At 40.1% G+C, this 23,174-nt stretch overlaps 1 protein-coding gene across 1 annotated transcript in view; it reads left to right on the forward strand.

Annotated features, from left to right (window-relative positions):
• Window positions 1–15,632: 15,632 nt before the first annotated feature.
• The window catches only part of BICC1 (BicC family RNA binding protein 1), a 113,673-nt gene continuing 106,131 nt past the window's right edge, over window positions 15,633–23,174 (forward strand). The window contains exon 1 of the mRNA XM_062580488.1: window positions 15,633–15,873. Coding sequence (XP_062436472.1) covers window positions 15,669–15,873 — 205 coding nt within the window. The 5' untranslated portion in view covers window positions 15,633–15,668. The remainder of the gene's footprint in view (window positions 15,874–23,174) is intronic.

The following is a 23,174-nucleotide window of genomic DNA, read 5'->3' on the forward strand; positions in this document are numbered from 1 at the left end:
GGCTGCTGGTCTAACTGGGCTATTTGCAGAAGGAAAAGCCTGGGAGAAACCATGCTGCTGTGAACTGAGTAATGAAAGAAAATAAAACTAAACCTATGAGACTTTAGAATTTCATCCTCAACATTTTCAGCTAGTCAAGTTGAGCACAAGGAAAACTGTTCCATTCTCATTGACATCAAAGGTAAATTTTGTTCGAGACAAACAATCACAAAATCCTTAACATAGGCTAAATGTTAAAATAATTGCATAAAGAAAAACCTCAGAATAGCTTAAGGAGTCTAGAAATGCAATCTTTTCTTAATGGCTCAGTTTTCACTTTCATGAAACTGAACTAATTTCACTAATCTATCATTTATTGTATTAACTTTCAGAGTAAGAAACATTTAAGCCATTAATGTAAACAAAGGCAGGTTTTTTTAAACACAAAAATCTGTCTGGTCTAATTAACTTGTCATAAAGAAAAAGAAAAGTAAAAAGTCACATTTTTGTACCTGTGTAGGCTATTTTTAAATACAGTCAGAGGATTCAAACAGTGGAATCATTCTGACATTTGCTACCTCTGTGATACCTGAGTGGAGATAAATGATACATTTCTCTCAAACAGAGATAACTACTGTTCCTTATCAGAGCAAATAATATCTGGCAATGTTCATAGGAATTTCCAATATTAACCCACCTGTAAACCAAGGAAAACATTTTCTCATAGCTCAGGAATCACAGTGCCATGGTAGCTCATTTGTAAGACACTGGAATGTTGATTGTGAAACTTAATCTGGTATGAGCACATGGAGGTTTTTCAAAGATTAGCTATTGTTTTATCAGCTCCATGATGCAAAAAGAAGAGTTTTCACCAAAACTAATGGCAACTAAGTGATAATGCTTCCTCATCACTACAATAAACACTAGTAACCAGTAGTATTTCCTTTGGCTCCTTACTTTTTTTTTCAATTGAACTGTGGTAGGAGTATTCAGATGACTGCCCCATAAAGCAAACTACCCACTTCTAAATAAATCAGCAACAATCCCTCCATCAAAATACTAGTTCCCACTACACAATATGCTCCAGTTGTCAAATCTGGGCTCTCTCAGACCTCCATTAAGTAAGAGCCAAATACATATCTTTCCTTGCTCTTAATTTTGTTGCGGATTGCGCTTTCTCCCTCAAGTGTTTTGTTTCACATGTTGTGAAGAAATATGTATATGTGACCAGTTTTAGCTCCTCTTTTTAGGTTTTAGAACAGTTCTGTCCATAAATTTAAGCTATTAAACACACATTGGTATTCTGGAACTACAGTGTGCCCATCACAGGGATCTGGGTCCTGCTTAGCGGCTCTCATGAGTGTTAAGAGCATTTACACAGGAATCTCTTTTGTCTGCTTATTACATTCAAACAGTCTGTTTCTCTACACCTGTGTTTAGAATCAGTGCATTGCTGTATATGTTCTGGTACATTATTCGTCCATTGTATTGTATTTCTGGACTTCATGTGAATGATCTGATGTCTCACTTCCTTGTACCTCAAACTTCACATTCCCTTTGTCTCTTTAGTACTATTTACTGCTTCTTACTCAAAATGAGTTTAAGGATATAGATTAGTGAGCTAAGCTTAATTTAGCATCCAGCATCTATCTGTGTAGAAACCTCTAGATTGCATGTCTCAGAAATGACAGCCCTCATCTCTCTGCTTTCTTAAGTCACTCTCCCAAGTCTTGTTGCTCTTCACTTTAATTCTGTCAGCTCTAAGCTTCTGTTTCTTTCGCATGATGGCAGTATAGAAGAGCACTGTGCTTTCTTAGTTGGAATCAATGCGGCACCCCTTAAGATTAATTTGGTTCAGTGGTTTCCGTCATGGTTTCATACTAGATTTCAGAAGACTTGTGTATTTTAAATATCCTGGCAGAATCAGATAAGACACACACAGTCCATTTTAGTATAAAATGCATAAGTAATTTTCTTAGAGCAAATGTGCAAAACTCCCACAACTATTCAAGTTAATTATTAAAAGACCTTTCCCGGAGTTAACCAAGTCAAGTTAGTGATCCATCTTATTTAAAAGTGTGCATACTAGAATAAAAAATATGGGACACTGTTTAATTGTTTTGTATTTCATCCATACATAGCTTTTATGTATTTATGTAATTGCACACAGAAATGCGATATGAATACATAAAAGTAAAATATTGATAAACACTTTGTTAGTCATAACAAAAAAAAATGCAGTGAGCCACATGCTTTGAAGCTATCCATGCTTCTCGGTGTCCCTCAGAATGCTATGGAAGACATAGCTGCATATTTGAAATTATTCTGGTGACTGCAACATTTCTTCAAACACTATGGCATTCATTCAGAAGGGAAAAAACAGACTTCTACATATAAAGATATATTTGCAAAGTTAATCCTAACTTCTACCTTTTGTACGGTTCACGGTCAATTGTGACTCATAGTCCTAACCAGTAACTATGCCAAAAATGCTCAAAAAGCAAATTTAATTTAGTTAAAGCCCACTATTATTTGCAGCTTTGCAGAAATACCAAAATGCAGAAGAGAATGAATGGGGAAAAAAGGTGGCACTACGGGAAATTAGATGTTTGGTTCCTATTGTAAATGAATAGAAATTGAGTGCCCAATTCCATCTGGTTTTGAGTAACTCCACCCCTTCATTTTTTTATTTTTATTTTTTAAATACTCACCTACACAGCCTAAATCCAGACTGACAATAAGACAGTCATCATCATCATCTTCAGTTTAGCATTTTGGAAAGTAAATCTCCTGTCTCTTTTGCTGCCAGAAAACTGTTCAGCAGAGAAACAGAATGTCAGTGTGATCAACCTTACAAAAGGCGACAATTTACTTGATACCAGCTGACGGGACATGTAGCTCCAGGGTAGAGACTAGTTGCTGCCTTCTCTATACAGTGAATCGTCCTTTCATCCCAAACCTAACTCTCTCCATGTCCCCCATCTATTAGCATCAGAAAGGATTACACAGTGCAAGAGAAAAGCTTCAGCGATCACAGTAAGGGCAGTGTATTTCCCAAAGGCTGCAACAGTCGACAGTCGGTGACTATCTCTCCCTGTAGGTGAACTATTAGTGACCATCTTCAAAAAAAAAAATGAACAAAACCAAAAGTAAACCCTTTTGGGAAAAGTGTAGCTCCAAAGGAGGAGAAATGCACAAGCATACCACCGTATCTTAGAAACAGGAAAAAGAAATAAGAAGCAGGAAAGATGCAATGAAGTTACTGGAACAAATTATTAAGACAACAGTTTTAAACGCCTAGAGCACAAATAATAACTGTCAAGAACATAATATGCCACGTCATCTCTTAAGAAAAAGCAGAAGATGTAATATAACTTGGAATAGAAGTAAAATAAGCCTTCCACAAAGTTGTGCACAACATCCTTTGAAATGAAATCAAACTGTGATCTACAGTAAGTTTCTAGAAGATGACCATGCAACAATTTGAAAAATAATTTCAGGAAAAGAAACAAAAACAACTCCCCATAATTATATCACTGTAAAAAGGGGATAACAGAATCATAGACTCATTCAGGCTGAAAAGGAACTTCAAAGGTCAAATCAAGGCCAATTAGATCACGTTGCTCAGGGCCTCGCCCAGTCAAGATTTCATATCTCCAAAGATTAAGATTCCATAACCTCCCTGTGCAATCTCTTCCAGTGTCTAACCATCCTTATGGTGGTCACCACAAGGTAGGTATTGGTATTCCTAGTTCGAATTTTCATCTACATGTATATTCATACTATGAGTGTACCAATGCATAAATATTACAACCAGAAAACTCTTTACCTTGCAGTACATGTAGCAAAAACTAAGGTTAGCTACCACCAGGAGAATTTAACAATAGTGACAATTAAGCATGACAGCAGGTTGATGGGAACATAACCTCTCCTCGTGCCTGTGCCTGGCTCAGTCTGCTCTCTCACAGAAAGGTAGGTTTGCTCCTGAAGTTACGTTATCCAGTATAAATGGATGTTGTACTCTGGGGCAGCCTAGCTGTAGCCAGGCTCGTAACGACCCAGGTTCCAAAAACCACTGTCCCTGATGCACTTCAGCTCCTAGAAACATGCCCCAGCTGGGACTAGGGGCTAAGCTCCCTCACTCACACACCACTCCTGGGTCTCAGCACATCTCATCAGGCTTCAAACTAAAACAACAAGATGACTTTCTGAGATCTTCCTCAGAATGAGACTCAATTTGTAACAACTCAAGACATTTAATTCCATTAAGTAGGAGTATTCATATGTGTACACTGTAAAATCATTAGGAAACACCTAGTTCTTCATAACTATGCTCTCTGCCTATTTCCCATTTTTGGTACATCAACTACTAATAGTTCCAAGTAAGACTAGTTTTCTAAAGGGTTATTTTTTTTTTAACTAGAGAAGAATACAGTACCATATCCATCAGAATAGGATACAGGAAAACAGCATCAGGTATTATAATATTTGAACATCAAGACTCTATCCAGTTTTGTTTTTTCCTCCATCTTTCAGGAAAGTTCGATCCAATAATTTAAATCTCTGCTAGCTTGTGATTCCCTTTCACCATCTCACCATACCCCAACAACAAAGCTATTTATTAACTCTTCCTTCCTTGTACAATATTTATTACAAAGTTACAGGGCTGAAGGATACACAAAGGTCACAAAGCAATGTTTTATTACATATTTAAATTTGAAGTTATAAAATAAGCTTAAGTTATTCCAACTCATAATTAACAACTCAAAAAGTCACAGGAGCATTCAAGTAGTTGTCTAAACTCATCCAGTCAGTCTCCTACAGAAACTCGCTTTCACTCTTTCATCACTCTGGGAAGCACACCCATTTCCTTCAAAATAGTATGTCAAATCAACATCTTCCAACACAGCTAAAGAGCACCAAATGCGGACTATTTCCAACAGGAGGGAGAAAGTTCCATAGCTGCTATCAGCTGACCCCTCTATGTATAAAAAGAAATGGCTGTAATCAGGCAACCCTGCTAAATATCCAGTTTTACTGTGAGTGTAGACAGTTGAGGGTAACACCAATTGTTCAGGAAAAATACTGATAATAAGATTTAGCAAAATTGGATACTTATTAGGCAAATTAGAGATCATGCTCAATGGTACTATCAAAGAATATTTGTTACACTAAGATCCAAATCTTTACCTGTTTCACATGCAAATCCATTTACTTCAACAGGTCTATGTAAATATGCCCAAAAGCAAAATATGTTTCTTCATATCTACTGAAGTTTTTGACTATTTACATTCACTAACCTGATAAAACACTATTACAGACTTGTGTTAGGAATGTAATTCAGTCATTTCAGTGCTTCCTGTCTCTGCCTCTATGGACTAGTAAACTTCACTTAAACAGTATGGTTACATTAACCTAGCTTTCCTTGCCATTCCAACTATGTTTTTCTTTCTTCTGAGTACTATGAGTCATTTCCTTAAATCTTTGCTGGTTTGGCTGCAGCCTTTAGGATAGTAAGAGCTGCCAATGCTCCTCTTCTATTCCACTTCTGGTTTTAATTCCACTGTGTTCTAGAACCATTTTTCTATCCCACTCGTTCTATCTAAGGTATTTTTGTTGAAGTAGATTTTCACCTACTGTAAATCATCCAAACTCAGCTGTCGGCATAGCTTCTCCAAAACCATTCCAGTTGACACTTGTTGAGGGACTGATCCCTATGTTTGATTATCATTCTGTTGAAGCCCTTGTAGACAATTAGCTGTTTCCCATGTGTTTGAAAAACATGGTTGTACTACTAAACTGTGGGAATAAGTGGAAAGAATCTTCACAAATAACTAGATAAAGCCTTCTTATGCATTTTGATGGCTCAGGCATTCTTCTACATATCACTATGGCTTGGGAAAAAAAATCCTCCAAAGAAACAGGAGAAGTATCAATACATGAAGTACTTGACTTCCTGAATGTGAATAATTCATTTTTTATTCATCTCTTTCCTTACTGAACCATACACAGAACTCATTAAGCAAATTCTTAAGAAATACATCCAGATGGAGAATATAGATTACCTGCATCCTTGAAACACTTGGGTTCATGACTGTTACTGCTGCTGAAGTAACTCCTGTTGATGGTAGACATTAAAATACTCTGGAAAAGTACAAAAATACTAAAGGGCATCCCACAACAAAAGCATCTATGTCATAGAAATGTTACAGAGACGAGAGAGAAAAATGATTGGTGCAAAAAAAGCATGTAACATCAAGTAAGAATATATTCTACCTCACTGTAAGTGCTATACTGACAAAACTAGGGCACTCTGGTCTCTACTAATCTTCCCACTAGTGCCAACTGGAATGGTCCATGTTCCTGCATCACATAACCCAGCTGTAGTCACAAGGCTGGCAAACCACTCCATTTAGATCAGGGTTGCATTGGCCTTAGGCAGGAAGTCACTGAAAATCTAAGGTTACTCTCTTCCTTATCATGGCCTGTGTTTCATATGGGTGCATTAAACTAGTTTTACCAATGATTTAATCACAAGGTAACTCCTCAATACACCAAACAGGAAGAAACCCTCACCTCTCCCCTTCCTGAGTTCGATATGAAAATGATCATATCGTACAGCCTATATAATATGAAGTCTGAACCAGAAGAAAATAGGACCTTCTCAGACATCCATACAAGGCACTCTGTTTGGCTTGGATATAGCCTTCCACACAGGTATATTTAACATTGAGAGGTATTATGCTGATATTATGGTAATAGCTAAGGAAGTAGGCAAACAGTATCGAGGGACTTTGTCTCCTAGAAAATTCTGCCTGCTCTAAGTTGCTATAGCAAAACTACTTAATGCTCTGCAATATAGTGCAAAAAATCATCATGAAAGAGAAAGATTATTTTAATATATTAGTTCCTTAGTGCTAGTGATGATGAGGCTATCTCTCTGCCTCTTACTGACTGCTTGCGTATCATCTTACAAGAAAATGAATACATATTAAGTTCTTCAGGAATAATGCAAGACAAAGACATCTTTAATATAAAAGTAGAAAAGCTTCTTAGCATTATTAGGAGGAAAACAAATTGAATAAAAGCTAAAGAAAAGGTCCTTTCATATCTAGCTTTTCCTGCATGTCTATGATCAATGAAATACCAAACATACCTTAAGTCTAAATGTGACTTTAGGTAAAACAAGTTAAACAAAAGCTTGCAATTTCCAAAGAAAAAGGTAAGTCACAAAGCCCATACCTCTTTGTTGTTGTTGTTTGGGCCCTGTATTTTGTTCACCTGCTTATACCTGTAAAAGCTGACCTAAATGCTACTTGGGCTCTAAATTGATGGGAATTCTGAAATAGCAGCATTATACACTGCAGGAACAAGTGACCATACACAATGAATGGTAGCAGAGAAACAGGCACCTGGAGTTTGCATTCCAGCAAGATTCTCTTTTTTTTTTTTTTTCAGGTGATGTATTTTTTCCTTTTTCTTCCTGGTAACTAGAAAATCATGTCCACACCACCCTGCGTTACTGAAAAGCCTAATCTAATCTTTACCAGCATCACCCCTAAGATTTCAGTCAAAGTTAGGTAACCTAACAAAGTCTACAGTACTGACACTTGGCCAGTTAGCAATTCAAGCTCCTTTTCAGAAATTAACAACAGCCAGCTGTTTCAGGATATCTGCACTGAAAAGGGAAAAAAAAACATATACCAGAGAGCAGCGATGACAGGGCTGCTGCACAATGAGCGTTACCATCCTGCACACAGCCCCACACAAACCAGGCAGAGCAGGGTGCTGATAACAGCTCCCATCTATGGTCCCAGACAAGGGGAGGTGCTGAATCAGGCCCAGGGTCCATCCAAGGAGTCCAGGAACAGCAAACAACAGGACAGGAACCAGCTCTCTATGACACAGACTCAAGGTCCAGCCAAGAGAGTGGCCTGAAGACAAAGCCGCTAAAAACACAGTGCAGGCCAGGAACACAGGCTTAGGGCTGAGCTTGAATGGGGCTCCTGTGCCCGTGGGCAGAGGGTGGAGGTGGAGTCCCAAGTGAGGCTAGTCCATGCGATTAGAATGTTTTAGTTCACAGCACAGGAGTGCAGCTGCTGAGCAGCGATGGCAAGCTGGGTAGAATGATGAGTAGTTATATGCAAAGAAAGCATTATTCGATCACTCAGCCAACCTAGATTAGCTTACAAAATAGTAACTCACAAAGTGTAACTCTTAGTAAGCAGATCAAAAGGTTAATCTTATTATATATATTGGATTTGTGTAAGAAAGCAAAAAAAATCCCACATTTTTCTGTTAGATTTCAAGTAGATAACCAAACTAGCTATTGGCTTTTATTACTGGAGTAGGCATGTATGAATTGCACCACTCACTCTACACAACAACGAAAGACGTGACTGACCAGGAATTATACCTGAGCAGTGTAAAGCAAAATTTTTCATAGGTGATGCAGCATTATAGTATTTAGTAAATCTTATCTGCTGATACAAATGAAAGAACATATTTTAATCATGCAGGATGCTAAATATGCATGTTTGAAAAACAAAAATGCACAGAACATCATTAATAAAGAAGATTGATCCATTTGGAATCTGACTCCAGAATATACTGTAACATATGTGTAAGTTTATTTCTATTAATTTAGGAATATTCAGGAAAAATGTTTAAGCATATATTTGACTTCAAGTGAAAGATTAAGGCCCATCAGCTGTAAAATGATATCAGAAACAGATATAGATACCCTCTCCTGAATTGCTCCGTGATTCATGAGTTCAGAACACTTTCTGCTTTAACAGAGTGTTCTCTTTTTATGTAAAGACTCAAAAATTCGTAGATTTGATTTTTTTAAGTAACACTTGCAATGATCAGTGTCATAAGTGGTCACTACAAAAAATACATGCATCTCTTTCCATGATCCGTTGAGGGCTTCCTAAAGATATCATTAAGAAAACATGCACACACTATCTGAATTTGAATAGTCACAGAATTCACCATAGAAAATCCTAATATTCACTACCCCTAACCTACTTTACACTTAGTTTGATTCTCTTGAACTCAACAGAGTTAAAGTAATGATTAATTTAACATGCACAACAGGCTCTTCTTTGCATACAGTTTTCAAAATCATAAGCCTTTCATTTTGCAATAAAAGCATAAAATCATACAGTAATTCAGGTTGGAAAGCAGCTCTGGAGACCATCTCTCCAACCTCCACTCAAAACAACACCAATCCAGATCAAGTTGCTCAGGGCCTTGTTCAGTAATGCTTTGAATATCTCCATGTCCTTTTTCTACCTTTTGGCAAAACTTTAAGAGAAAACAATGAGGTATTAAAACCGAATAAAAATCTCAAAATGCAGGAATTGCACATACCATGTGAAACATTTTTCATTTCACAACTACTTATTCTGCTAGTAAGATGACCAGTGTAGTAATGTGCATTCCCTACCCCAGTCTGAAGTGGGGAGGAAGGTCACTGTATAGTCATATAGACAGATAAACACACTATGTCACAAGGTACAAAGGGAAGGCAGAACTACAGACTCTGACATTCCTCCAGTAAACCCACACTCACAGTATTGCTGTTGTGAAGGCACAAAAACAGATGTACATAAACATATAGGCTCACCAGATTTTATATTTCTGAAAATTCAGATCATCTGTGAAAAAACAAGAAAAATAGCTAAGTATCAGTGTTCAAACAACAAAATACCTTCCAAAAGGCCAGAATACAATGGTGTTCATGTTTTCAGTCAAAAGACTGACTTTGAAAAATATCAAAATGACAAAATACACACGTTGATAAAGACACTGTCCTACCTGTCACTTGAAACTGATTTGGGTGAAACAGAAAGAGTGTGAAACACCTAAAAATCATCTGTGAAGATTACAGTGACACTAGGGAGTTTCAGAACAGAAGTCATTTTTCCTAATCCAGGAGAACTTTTTTAAGTTGTAAGAACCAATCTCTCTCCCTCTTAAATTAAAAAAGAATATGGTGATAGAATCCAGGATTCAGTTTCAAAATCCTAATTTATTGAAAATAATACAAAACAAAATTATCCTAATTTACAGATAAACAATGAAGTTTCTTTGACAGCAAAGCAGAATATAATCTGACATGCCAATGAGATTCCCAGTGGGATACTGGTGATCTCAGCCTTTTTGGTTCTTTATAAGTGATATCTCCAACTACATTCTAATTCATGCCATTAATTACTCTCCTTAGAGATAAGCCTGTATCAATATATTTTTCTCTAGTTGGTAAAATTTAATCTCTCCTTATAACTGGTTTCTAATTGGATTTAGTTTGTGACTTTATATACCTTGCCTTAGGAAACCAAAAGGGATAGGTTCTCTCTTGAGAGAGCCAGTATAATTTCCAAGAGTGAAAATTTCTACATCTCTGGGACTCACATATTAGTTCCTCATTCTCCTAACATTTCAGCTAAGATAAGGTTCACAAAGCCCTTTTGTTGGTTCTCTTTGTCGAAAAGTCTTACAGTTAGATTAAGGTATTTAATACAATAAATAACAGTGTATAGACTGCATAAGTTTATATAGCACACTGAATGTTACCAAATGTTGCTAACACAGTATGTGATCAATCAGACTTTTAATTTGGCCTTTATTAGGTCTTTGGTTTTCTGTCACGTTCACCAAGGCTGTATATATTTGGCTGCTCACTCTCACAACCATTAATGACTTTCTTTGAAAATTCTTAGGAGCTGGGTGAGATACCAGAAAACTGGAGAAGGTCAAACATAGTGACTATCTTTAAAAAGGTAGGAAAAGGCACCAAGAAACTATAGTCTAGACAGTTTAACTTCAGCACCCAGAAATATTCTAGGAAAAAAAGGTGTCAGATAAACTGGATCAGGCACCTGAAAAGTAGGAAGAGAATTTAAACACTGCCACTATAGATCTGGTAAGAATAACTCCTGTAAGGCTAATGACAGTATCCTCTGCAGAAAGCGGCGAAGCAGCAGAGGTAATAAATTAGGAGTTGAGCGGAGTTTAAATCCTGTTTCCTGTAACATTCTGATTTGATCTAGATAAAACTGACAATGGGTGAAACAAAAATGCATAAACAAACACCTCCATACAGCATCGTTATCATTGTTCTACTGTCAAAATGGAAAGATGTATCAAATGCGACTGTAATCGCTGTTCTCGGCCCAGGTCATAGATCTATTCAATGATTCATTGATGATCTGGGTGAGGAAATTGAGAATATGCTTCTTAGAGGCATAAATAGTAAAACTAAAGGAGGAGGGACTACAAGCATGCTGAGCATGCTGGAATACAGCATTAGTGCAAAAAGAGGTAAAAAAAACTTGTAAAAAGTCTGGAAAAAGAACAGGGTGAAATTCAATAGAGACATGCCTAGGAGACTGTGCTGAGCAAGAGTAATCCATACCACAAATACAAGATGAGGAGCAATTACTTACATAGCAGCTTTTCAGAAATGCAGAAAAACGTTCTGAGAAAAGGCTGAAAGTATTAGATGCAGCTAGCTAAAAGATGAGAGTGCTTAAGGAATGATCAGTACTTGATAAAAGTCTTTACAAGCATAGAAGGCTGATACAAAGAAGAAACAATCCATTCACCACATCCATGATGGAGAAGACAACGGCCTCAGACTGCAGCAAGAATAATTCAAGTTACTTATTAAGGAGAAAAAATACTTCTTAATGGTAAGTGAAGCACAGGAATTTCTTGCAGAGGTCATGGAGACCTGATCATTAGAAACTGTTAAGGACTGGATAAACAGATATCTGTCAAGAATGAACTCAGCATAGTTAGGAGATGGACTAGATGACCTTTTGAGACCCCTTTCAATTTTTCTTTTACGGTTCCACAATTAAGTATAACTAGAAAGATGTTTCAGCATCTCTCTAATCTTGTGGTTAGAGATAAAGAATTTATCTTGGAAATTTGAAGGAAAAGTTTTTGTAACATTTAGGGAGGACCCTTTGTTTATTTGCTGATGTGTCTTAAGCACACAGTACTTCAGTACACAGTGGGCCACATTATATCATTCTGAGACATCGAAATTAATGAGGCCTACTTGGGGAATGCGGTTCAACACAATGAAAGCCAAAATATTATGGGCTGTTTCTTCTGGTAAATAATTGAACGCAGTAAGTGAAGAATTTCAAAAAGCCACCAGCATTAATTTTGATCAGCAACAAACCTCTCCTAAATAACTACAATCAACTTTAATTGCTCTCTCGGAAAGCACTTACAGATACCACAGATCACTTTTAAAGATTCTCCTCCTATTGTTTTCTTCCACCCTCACTTCACAGCTTTCTGAAATGTTCTTTTTTGCACCCACCTCAGAAAAATACAGATAATAGCAGTTTGTTTCATAATGGTATTGAGAAGTAAATAAATTCAGACCTTGCCGTACTAATGTTCTGATTCTGCTGCGTTAATGACAGACTACCTTGTGCCACTCTTCCATTTATAGACCATTTCTACATCTTGTATTTGTGGAGTGCAGAGATCGCCACCATCCAGCTTTGTGAACCGGCGGCAGCAGCAGCACGACAGCCCCTCAGCCATCTGACGGTGCTATCTGCTTGGTGACTGTCACTTCTCTTCCTCACACCCACAGCTGGTGAGAGGAATATTCTTCATAAGAAAGATACATTACAGTTCTAAATTTGGGGGCTCTATGCAGTCCCAAGGAGACATGATTTTTTAGAGTAGATCAGCTAATTCATGAATCTCCTTTAAACTCATCTATTCCACCCCAAAGTATATTATACAGGACTTAACATACAGGCTAACTGTGAGAAAAAATCCACTTTTCTATTCAGTTACTCTTTTCTGAGATTTGCAGATACTATGTGCCTGTGAGGTGAGGAAAAGGGACGAGAAAAGAAAAGGGAGAAGATGTAGCAAATATAAATGGTATACCAAAATGAGAAAGATCCTGTTATTCTTTTCTTTGATCAAGCTACTAGCCACACAAAAAGGGCCAAGGTAAGCTACATGTGCCAAAATCAGCTTCATTTGATGTTGTCTCTAGCCAACACTGATCTTTCATCTGCCAACTTCCTCCCATTTTCCCCAATTGTATCCACATTTAATATTATTTTAGCCATTAAAAATGTGGTTTTCTACTTAGCTTGTTTTCTGCGTAACAGATATTATATTCATCCACTGCAATATATTGGAGAAATAAAATGTCATAAAAATAAAAATTATGAAACACATATAAACACAATATACACGATGTTATAAACATGATATACATTATAAACATGATACTCTATGGAATACACACTACCAACAAAAACTCCATGTCTCTAAAACTATTTTTTTCTTTTTGACCATTTACATGGATTTAAATTGCAAGGCAAAGAGCTTTAATTTTTAGTCTAAAACCACATCATGAAAAGGTTACTTTCAATGAATAAAAACTAAACTACGTACATTATTTTCAGTGAGGTCTTTGATTTACTATATTGCTTACATGGCCGCTGAAAAAATACTGCTGAGTAATAAGCTTTCTGAGTTCGACAATAGCTAATTTGTGAGAAAGTAGGTTCTCTGTGGCTGCTCTGTGGGAACTGATAAAACGCAAGGCAAGGGACCTCCTACACTGAGAATCTCTGACTGTAAATTTCACGAGTTTATGAATGGAAAATACCCAAATAATTGTCTTCTTCAGAGGTGCTAAGCACTTGTAGCTGCTGTGGACTTTAATTGGTTCTGTCGACACCAGTAACTTCTGAACATTGTACTACGTAACTCACCACTCCAAGGCATGCAGCAGACAGTCGATTCCAGCTGGTGGTGATACGGGATGAAGTAGTAGATTTCTGTGAATTTCAGGCTGCTTTGATACAGACAATGTCCAATTCCCATCTGTAATAAATGTATTTTTTGATAATCGTACACTTCTGGATTAGAAAGAAAACACCGGCCTGCTTTCAGTCTTCCCCCAGACTGCCCTGCACACATAAAACACCATCACGCTACAAGCAAACTATTATGAAGAGAAATGGAGATTGTGCTGAAGACCTTGAAGACCTATATTCATATCCTGTTCTATTGTTTTTGGCTTTAACTGCTTTATTTCCCATGGTCAAGAGAAGTACCAGAGGATCTTGCCTGCAAGCAACTGGCTGGAATCCATGGTTTCAGAGGCTGTGAGACCACGGAGAGAATTAAGTACTACAATTAAATACCAGACATTTCCAATAAGAATGCCTCCCTGTACGCACGTAATGTTCAGTAAAAACCAAACCGTAGGTGTTCTAGCGTTCACACTGTCGTGGCGCTAAGCAGGAAACGACGCAGCACGCCAGAAACTAAACCTTTGTAGAAATGACCGCACATTGCAGCTAGATGCAGTGCGGTTACCACCAATCTGGAAGTTCCTGAAGAGGTATTTTAATGCAGTCCTTCAGGCTAACATTAACTATGAGGTGAGCAGCCATCCCCTAAGCCTGTTGTAACTTTTGTATTGCCTTCCAGCACGCATATGGCAACCTCACTTGGCCATGATACGTACGTGGGTGACAACGGCACGTCCCAGGCCTGCAGGAGACAGATCAGAGACATCTGCTGTACTGCAGGCAAAACATGATGGTCACGGGATCCGGTACCTCACGGGACTCTAGACACGGAGCTGGCTGGGAGCCTTTCAGCAGACTGCTTTTTCACTGGAAAACAGTAATTCATTGAAACATAAAGTTTTTGTGGGAACGCACTGGTTACAAGAAAACTTGTGTCAGAAAGGACATCTCAGACTTGGGAGGAAGAACCTGGCCAAAACTGGAGGGACGGAGACGCCCTCGCGCGCGGGGGTGGCTGTGGGGGAGCTGCGTTCCTCGCCCGCCCGCCGGCCCCGGGCGGACAGCGATCATCCCCGACGCCGGAAGGTTTGACCACCCTGGAAACGTTTCCAGTCACATCAGTGAAACTAAAACCCTCCGGCGAGGCTAGGGGATCTCCTCGTGCAGACGCTTCTCCAGACTGACCCACGCTTTTCGGCCGGGGCCGCCTGCAGAGCGACGCCTCCCGCCGCCTCAGCCCGGCCGGCCCGAGGGCCCTGCGGGCACCACGGCGCTTGCGCCCGGGCTGAGCGGCTCCGCACGCGGCTCCGTAGGCCGCGCGCTGCCCCCGCGGCTGCTGTGCCGCCCCGCGCCTCGGCACGGCGGGGCCACGGCGCCGCCGCCGCCCGCGGCTTCGCACTCGCGGCGCGAACCGCCGCGCGCCGCCGCCTCACGAGCCGCGGCCGCGCCCCGGCCGTTGGGGGCGGGCGGGCGGGCGCCGCGCGCCGCCCCGCCCCGCCGCGCCGCGCCCCCGCCGCTAACGGCCGCGCGCGCGCCCCCTCCTCCCGGCGGCGGCGGCGGCGGCGGGGATATCCCCGGCCCCTCCCCGGCGGCCGCGGCGGCCCAATGGAGGCGGGGATGCTGTGCGGGCTGCGGGCGGGCTGGGGGCGCCGCCGAGCCGCGGACGCCGCCGCCGGCCCCGGGCCGCGCGCACTCGGCGGCGAGCCGCAGGCAGAGGCGGCGGCGGGCGGCGGCGGCGCCGCGGCCGGGACTCTGGCAGGCGGCGGCGGCGGCTGGGATGAGCCGGGCGGGCGGCTGTGGGGGCAGATAGCGTCCCGCGGGGAGGCGGCCGAGTGGGGCGCGGAGCAGCGGCGGGCGCCGCCGGGCAGCGCCATGGCGGCGCCGCGCGACCCGCTGAGCGGGTACCTGCAGCAGCCGCCGCTCTCCGACGCGGGCTCCAACAGCGAGCGCAGCGCCGACTCGCCGGTGCCCGGCTCCGAGGAGGACTCGGCCGGCCCGCCGCGGGCCCCGCACAGCCCCGAGTGGGGCGAGGAGCGATTCCGGGTGGACAGGAAGAAACTGGAGGCCATGCTCCAAGGTGAGGGCGGGCGGCGCGGGGGCTGCGCGGGGGCCGCGGCCGCCCCTGCCCGCCGCCAGCGCCGCGGCCTCCGCCGGCGTCGGGAGCGGGGGCGGGCTCGGCCCGGGGCGCCGCGGCACGGCGGGGTCCCGCCGGGGCGGGGAGGGGGCCGCCTGCCTGCCTGCCTGCCCGCGGGGACGCGGGTGTCCTCCCGGCTCCTCCTCCTCCTCGGAGCCTTCCCCGAGCCCCGCCGGGGGCGCTGAGCCCTCCGCGCCGGGAGTTTCGCAACTTCCCGGGAGAGCGGTGGGGACGGGGCGAGGTGCAGCGGGCATCTCTCCTGCCCTGGACGCCTCCTTTCTTTATTTTCCTCTCCTTCCCCCCCGAGAGTACATGCTTGGTCCCGGCGTGTGTTGATTTACGCGACTCTCGGCGGGGGTTGCGGTGGCAGCGTTTTGCACCGCGCGGCAGAGGCGCAGCAGTAGCCGCCCCCGCTCCGCGGAGGCGAGCGGGCCGCGGCCGGCGGCTGATCCCGGGTGCAGGAGCCCCCCGGCGCCGTCCGCCCTTTGCGCTGTCGGGTCTTGGTTACAGCAGGTCGCGGTCGGATCCGCCGAGGAGGACCGTGGCGTGCTGGAAGAGGGACCGCGTTGGGCTTGAGACCGCTCCTTCGTGACTTCCAGTTACGCGACAGTTCAGGTTTTTGTGCAAGTCTTTAAAAAGACCTGGCAGATACTTTGGTGTCGTTCGCATGGCAGGACACCTGGGAGTTGTTTCACTCACTCTCTCAAAAACTGCCTGTCCTTTACCTTCCGCAGGTGGGGAGGGTGCCGGAGCTCCCAGGTAAAAGGAGCGGGTGAGTTGGGTCGTCCCCTGGAAATGTGCAGCTTGTCTTGATGATTGCAGCGGCTGGAATTTTTTGAAATGAGATTCTTTCTCCTGGGGGTGGGTTAATCTTTAATCTGTTAATACTTTAGTGCTAGCAGAAAAATCCCATTATGTACTGCAGTAAGAGTAAGGAATTCAGAATTATTATAGGAAGAAACAACTAGTTATAAAGATGCGCTCATCAAAGTGTTTCAAATTTTAAGCACGGATGGATGTTGAAAAGCTGAAGTATTTGTGTGTATGAAATGGCAGTGAAAAAGGTCAAAAGTTACAAAGCTGTAAGACTGAAATCTTTCCTCTACCAGTGAAAGAAATTTCCATTATCTCATCCCACAGGCTGTCCTACTGCTTGAGGTAGTAAGCATGGGAGGTTGGTAAACAAAGCTTATAAGCAGAATCCAAATATTGTATAATTGGTGTTATCCACAAGTAGTCTCCATCAAAATGTGTGATTTCCTGTTTTCTCATCTGTTTTCAGGAGAGTTCTTCTTCTTCTTTGTGTATTTGTGTAAGAGTGTACTCAAAAGTTAATGCTTGATACAGAGTACACTAAGCAAGCGCGAGTAGAATGTGTGTGCGTGGTTTTTTAGTGATAGATTGTTTTATATACGTTCCAGAACACATGCTTTAGATGGTTTTTGTATTCAGCATCCTTTTTGTGAAGAACAGCACATGCTGAACTCAGTAATAAGTGGTTTTATGTGAAAACATAAGCTTTCTGGTCATTAGTAATTAAAAAACAGATTTATTAGGAAACATGAGACAAACACAGTAGTCCTTTCTGTCAGAAAATTCTGAACTGTTTGTTAAATACTAGTACTTTCATTCCATTTCCTCTCAGTACTTGACAAATTTTTATTATACCTCTTGACTTCCCTTTGGGATAGGTTGTGTGTGGTTGTGTTGTTTTTTTGGTATTCTTTTTTTGTTTTCTTTTCCTTTTTTTAAAAGAAAGTGCGAAAGCACAGAGTAATATGCCCAAGATGTCACATACAGCATCTCAAATTAGACCTGTAAATAGTACCCCAAAATTCAGTCTGTTATTGCTGATCACAAGCCAAGGGGTTTTTTTTGTTGTTGTTGTTGTTTTGGTTTTTTTAACCTCTTCCTTTCCTCCTCCCCCTTGATGGCCAGTTTTTGGAAGTATAACTTTAACTGTCTCCTGGTGGGAAAGGAACAATGGGAAAGAAGTGTTGTCCCATCTTCAGAAAGTTGCTCTTACTTACACTGGGCAAGTTTTAGGTCATGTTCCCTGATGGTGGTGGTGCTGCATCCTCCTCCGGAAGGTCTTGGAACAGACAAAAAAATACCATTGGGGCAGGAAGGCGCCTCTTTATTCTATGTGGTGATGATCAGGTCTCTAATTTCCAGGAGTAAGCAGGCAACTTTACAAATAGATAAAATAAATCTGAGCTGGTGTAAACACAGCTTTTTAACCATATCAGGTGCTTAAAGTTCTTCTATTGCTGTTTGTACCATCTCCTGGAGAATGTGCTTATGCTTCTGAAAATTTTTTTTTTTTTTTTTTAATGATGTAAAAACTTCCAGCCTCTTCATTACAAGTGTCCACTTACGGGAAAGTGAGAATACAATATCTTTAATTCAGTTGTCTTTAAAGCCAAGTTTTAAAGAGCATCTGTTGAAGAAACCTTTTCAGGAAATGTTCTCATTCTTGCTTATTTTTCTGTTAGTCAACATAGGTTATTTGCTTTACTGATGATGAAATGTAAGGAGCAGTCAGAAGTTGAGGAAGGGTAGTGTTAGGTTTTATGCTTTTGTTACATATCATATTTTTTGACTGCTTTCATGAATCCTATATACATCTCTGCTGTAATTATTTTTCATCTTTTCTGCAGTTGATGTTGTGTGGATAACTTCTTGAGAGACAGTGCTGATTTCAGCAAGACTCATCTGGTTGCAGCAGGCTGTGTGCATGGGTTTATGGGTGGAGTGGGGACTTGGGTACCTTAAATTAAGAAACAAAATTCAGAAATTTTGTGCAAGTGCTGTAGCAAGAAATTAAGGTACTCTCTTTTCAAAAACAATTGATATGGCTAGCTTATTTCCAATAACTGCTGAAGCAGAAGCCAAATCTGTACTGAGATGTGAGAGCCTATTGATGGGTTTGAGGGTGCTGCTTATTCTTTCTTTTTTTATCACATTGAAATAACTATTTTGATATTTTCATTCTTCGCATTCTATTCATTTCTGTTCATCTCAAAGTTTGATTCCAACTAGCCTCAAGATAAGTCTATTAAATGAAAGATAGAGGAAGCTTGTCAAAGAGCTTTATTTCCTCTATATAGAATTCCAGAAAACACAGATGTTCTAGTGAAAACTTTAAATCACAAAGTCAATTTGTGTATCAGACTGTTTTGTATTATCGTGTTATTGATAATAGATAATATTGATCATAGATGACTGCAGTAATGTTCAGTACACAAATTTCAGCGTTTACGGTGAGATAAGCTGTTTCTTGTGCTGGATGTCTTTATCAGAGTTTATTGATGAAGAGATCTCCTCAGAGTAGAGAAATTAATTTTTGAGGAAGCAAATAGGACTAAAATGGTTTGGCCGTTCTTCTCAGTAGTGACGTATCATTTCTTAGTAGTGACGTATCATTAAAGACAATATTTCATAGTACCCATATTAATTATGGCTGCAGTGCTCTAGGTTCTAGTGAACACTCGGGTGATCTAATACTATGGAATGATTTATTTAGTGATTATTTGAGTCTCTGTTACTATAGCAACTGAGTATTATTAGAAAAATGAAAAACATTAAACTTAAAGCCATCCCAAAAGTGTAAAATAAAAATTAATGCAGCGGCCATCAATAAACCTAAGTTTACCATATAGCTCCAAAAAACAAACAAACAAAAAAAAATAGCCAACCTCTTTTTCTTTTGCATGATATGTCTTAATCTCTCCAGTTTGCTATTGCTATGAAGGGATTATACCAGTAACTTTTTTTTCCTTTCTTCTTTTTTTTTTTTTTTTTTTTTTTTTAAGAAAACATTTGGGGACTATTTTGGGTAACCTTTTAGCTTTGGGATCTGGTGGCTTTTTACTATGTCTTATTGTTGGCTCTTTGTTTTTTTTTTTTTTTTTGTGAGTTAATTTAACAATTTTCTTGTTTCTTGATTAAACAAACACAAAAAAAAAGCACTGAACAATGAATTTGGGAAAATTTGAAAAGTAATCAGTGCCACAAACGTAGTCTTTGAGATCGTACTCAGACAAAAGTTCTGTTGATACAGGATGCGAGTCTTGGAAAACAGCAATGTCTTGTGCTGATTTAGTACTGACTGTGATTTGTTCCTTCCCACATTAACTGAAGTAGATCAAAATTTACAGGAATCATGTCACATCTTAATGCAGATAACATGAATGAACATAGACCTAATTTTTAAAAATAATAAAAGATCACTTATTATTCAGGCAGCAAGGATTAGGAGGACTAAAGTTCAAGATTAATACAAACTGTCAGTACAAGTAGCTCATTTCAGTACATTTGTATAGCTCTCTCTCCATCTGCTCTTAGACTTCCGTAAGCACTCCCTATTTTACTCACTTATTTTTGGAGCTCTTTGCCCTGTGATGGAGAGTTTGAAAAGTCAAAGAAAAAATGCTCAAGCATGATACTGTTCTGCCAAATCAAGTCCCAGTTGCTTTGGAGAGAAGTCAGATAACTATCTTCTTTTTTAACACTTCATCTTAGTAAAAATTACATATTTACTGTAAAGCTATTTATTGGAAGTAAATTGTTGAAGACTCCTTTGCCTGAAGTTCACCCTTGAGCTCATTGCTCAATGCAAAGACAGTACTTAGGTAACGTCTAGCTCTGATGCCTGGATGATAACCCATTGCGGATCTGTCTGATGAAACTTTCTGCAATTAAGTAGGGAAAATACACCTTTAAGACATAACTATGTGTGAAAGTGTTCCTTTAGTGCTTGTCTTAGACTTCTGTACTAGTTTGCCTCAGTTACTGAGTGTGATAAATGAAATTGATAGGGGAATGTTTTTCTAAGCATGACAAGCAAATGTATCACGAGGAAAAAATGCTTGAAGAAGCTGAGCATATCAGAGGATGAAGATGCTCTAGTCAAACTAGGTGTATGCTGTGATTTTCTTATAAACAGTTTTATTAGAGGCTAGTCACTGAAAACATGATTTAATAGATTTAGACAAAGTTAGCTGCTTAATGTGTTAACTTAAACAGAAATGTCCTGACTCTGGTTTCTATATGAAGATGGCAAGTTGTGTACTGATCATCAAAATGCAAAATGTACTTGAACTGCTAAGCAGAAATTACTGCTTAGTAATTCTTCTATTTTTTTTTTTTTTTGGTTGTTATGATGGCTGCAGAGATCTGTACAGTAAAAGCTATACTATGGTCATGAATGATCATGGAATGAACAGTGAACCTCACTTATAACTGAATTTACAAATGCTAAATGCTGTTGATTTATCCTTCTGTTTAAAATTCTCCATGTTACTGTTGAAGCTGAGAGATATGAATATCTTTTCTTTGACCAGCTTCTTATTTTAATTATGCTCTAAACAGTTATTAAACAAGAGTTTGAAAGTTTCTTTTCTGAAAGGAAGAAAATGTTATTCTACTAAATTGTGATTTTTTTTTTTAACTGGCAAAGTATCAAAGTATCAGCATAACCTGGACAAGGACATAGTTGTGGGGTAACTGGAACCTTTCTAATAGCATTTACATTTGGTGTTTAACTTAACGTGTAGCAGAAAAAAAGTTCTAGTTCTTTGTCAAGCTTTCAAATCCCCAAAGTGCTGAATAGCCTATTTCTACAAAAATAAATATATGAAATGAATTTGTGTGACTTGTAGTTTAAAAATGTTCTTGCATTCCTTTGTTAACAATTGTAATAATACCACTTTCTCAAGTTTCAGTATTTTTAAAGTAGTACAACGGACTATCATGGTTTGGCATGAACTACTAAGTTAAGTATTGCTGGCTTGCACATTCCTGTTGGTTATATTGTAATCTTTACCTCCATTGGAAAATATGTCCTATTTTGAGTGCTTATTTCAGGCTCTTGGCTTTATGCCTGTCTAACAGTGAAACATGCTAGTTTTCTTCAGTTTTAGAGCTTTGTGTTGAAGAACTGATGTAAGTGTGTGTGTGTTTGTTTTTTACAGGAATGACCTTTACTAAAAAGGTTCTGTAGTAATTTTCATGTACTTTGAGCATAACACCTAGGACTGAACACACTGGAGTCGGATATCTGATAGCTTATTAATTGTGTGTACTTACTTCTGGCTCAAGGACGGTGTACTTGATTTAAGAATTCCTTCTTTGAGACTTTACTAGTCAGTCAGTAGTAGGTTTTGGAAAGATTTTTGAATTCAGTAACTGAAACATTTCTTGAGGCTAACAAAACATTTCCAAAAGTCAGTATCTGTTCTCTTGTTTATGTTCAAGCTCTCAATTTATCGAGTTAAGATCAGTATGACTATATTACGTGCAGTCATGTAACTTTCCATGTTTCACTGACTTTTATAGCTGATTTATGTAAAGTGTAAGATTTCTACAATGATCTCTTGTTTACTGGAATAGAAATACATTTTTTTAAAAAAGAACCTTCCTCTTACAGGTTCTTTGATGTTGTGAGAGAATGTTTTCTTGAAAGGCTGAAATAACAGAAATAGCTTTTTCAATTTTGAAAATAATAAGTGCATTTGTAATATAAAGGGAGCCTCTCTGCCTTATCACAGGTTAGAACCAAACAAAAGAAAATATGCAAGGAGTAACTCTTTATTAACATGAGATAAGACCCCTTTGCTAGTTCACTGTGTATGTAGATCTGTTGAAATAACTGTAATCGTCAGTAGAAAACCCAGAGAGTCATAACCTTCATGCTGTTATCTCACTAGCCAACAGCAATCTGTGAAGAGTCAGGTTATTCAACAAGTTCTGCCATATTTCTACATAATAGTGTAGTTTCTGGAAACTGGGAAAAAAAACTCTTGATGCGTATGTAAGAAAAGATGGGTGTTCCCGTTAGGGGAATCCGGTCATCTACAGAGTAGAGAGAGAGTGCCTGGAACGGGTAAATCACTCGCCTACCAGTGTAAATAGGTTTGATCTTTTTTTTTTTTTTTTTTTTTTTTAATGCTGAAAATCCAATTCCATGAATAGCGGTTGGTGGGCGTGTAGCTATACTGGTCTTTCCTGGCCATTATCTGGGCTGTGTAGTTCTAGTATGACAGAAAGCAGGCCATATAAATAAAGAAGGTATACAAATAAGGAAGTGTCTACAGGGCAGCATTATCGGGAAGCTCTTACCCCTCTTCTGGGTGAACGAATGCTTCTCTGAAGTGCCTGTGGGCTAAACGAGCAGGAGAAGAAAGAGGTCCGTGCGCAGTCGCAGGGCAGTGATCTCGCTAGGATCACGGAGATGTGATGGA

Source organism: Rhea pennata, chromosome 7 (assembly GCF_028389875.1).
Source record: "Rhea pennata isolate bPtePen1 chromosome 7, bPtePen1.pri, whole genome shotgun sequence".
Classification (NCBI taxonomy): domain Eukaryota; kingdom Metazoa; phylum Chordata; class Aves; order Rheiformes; family Rheidae; genus Rhea; species Rhea pennata.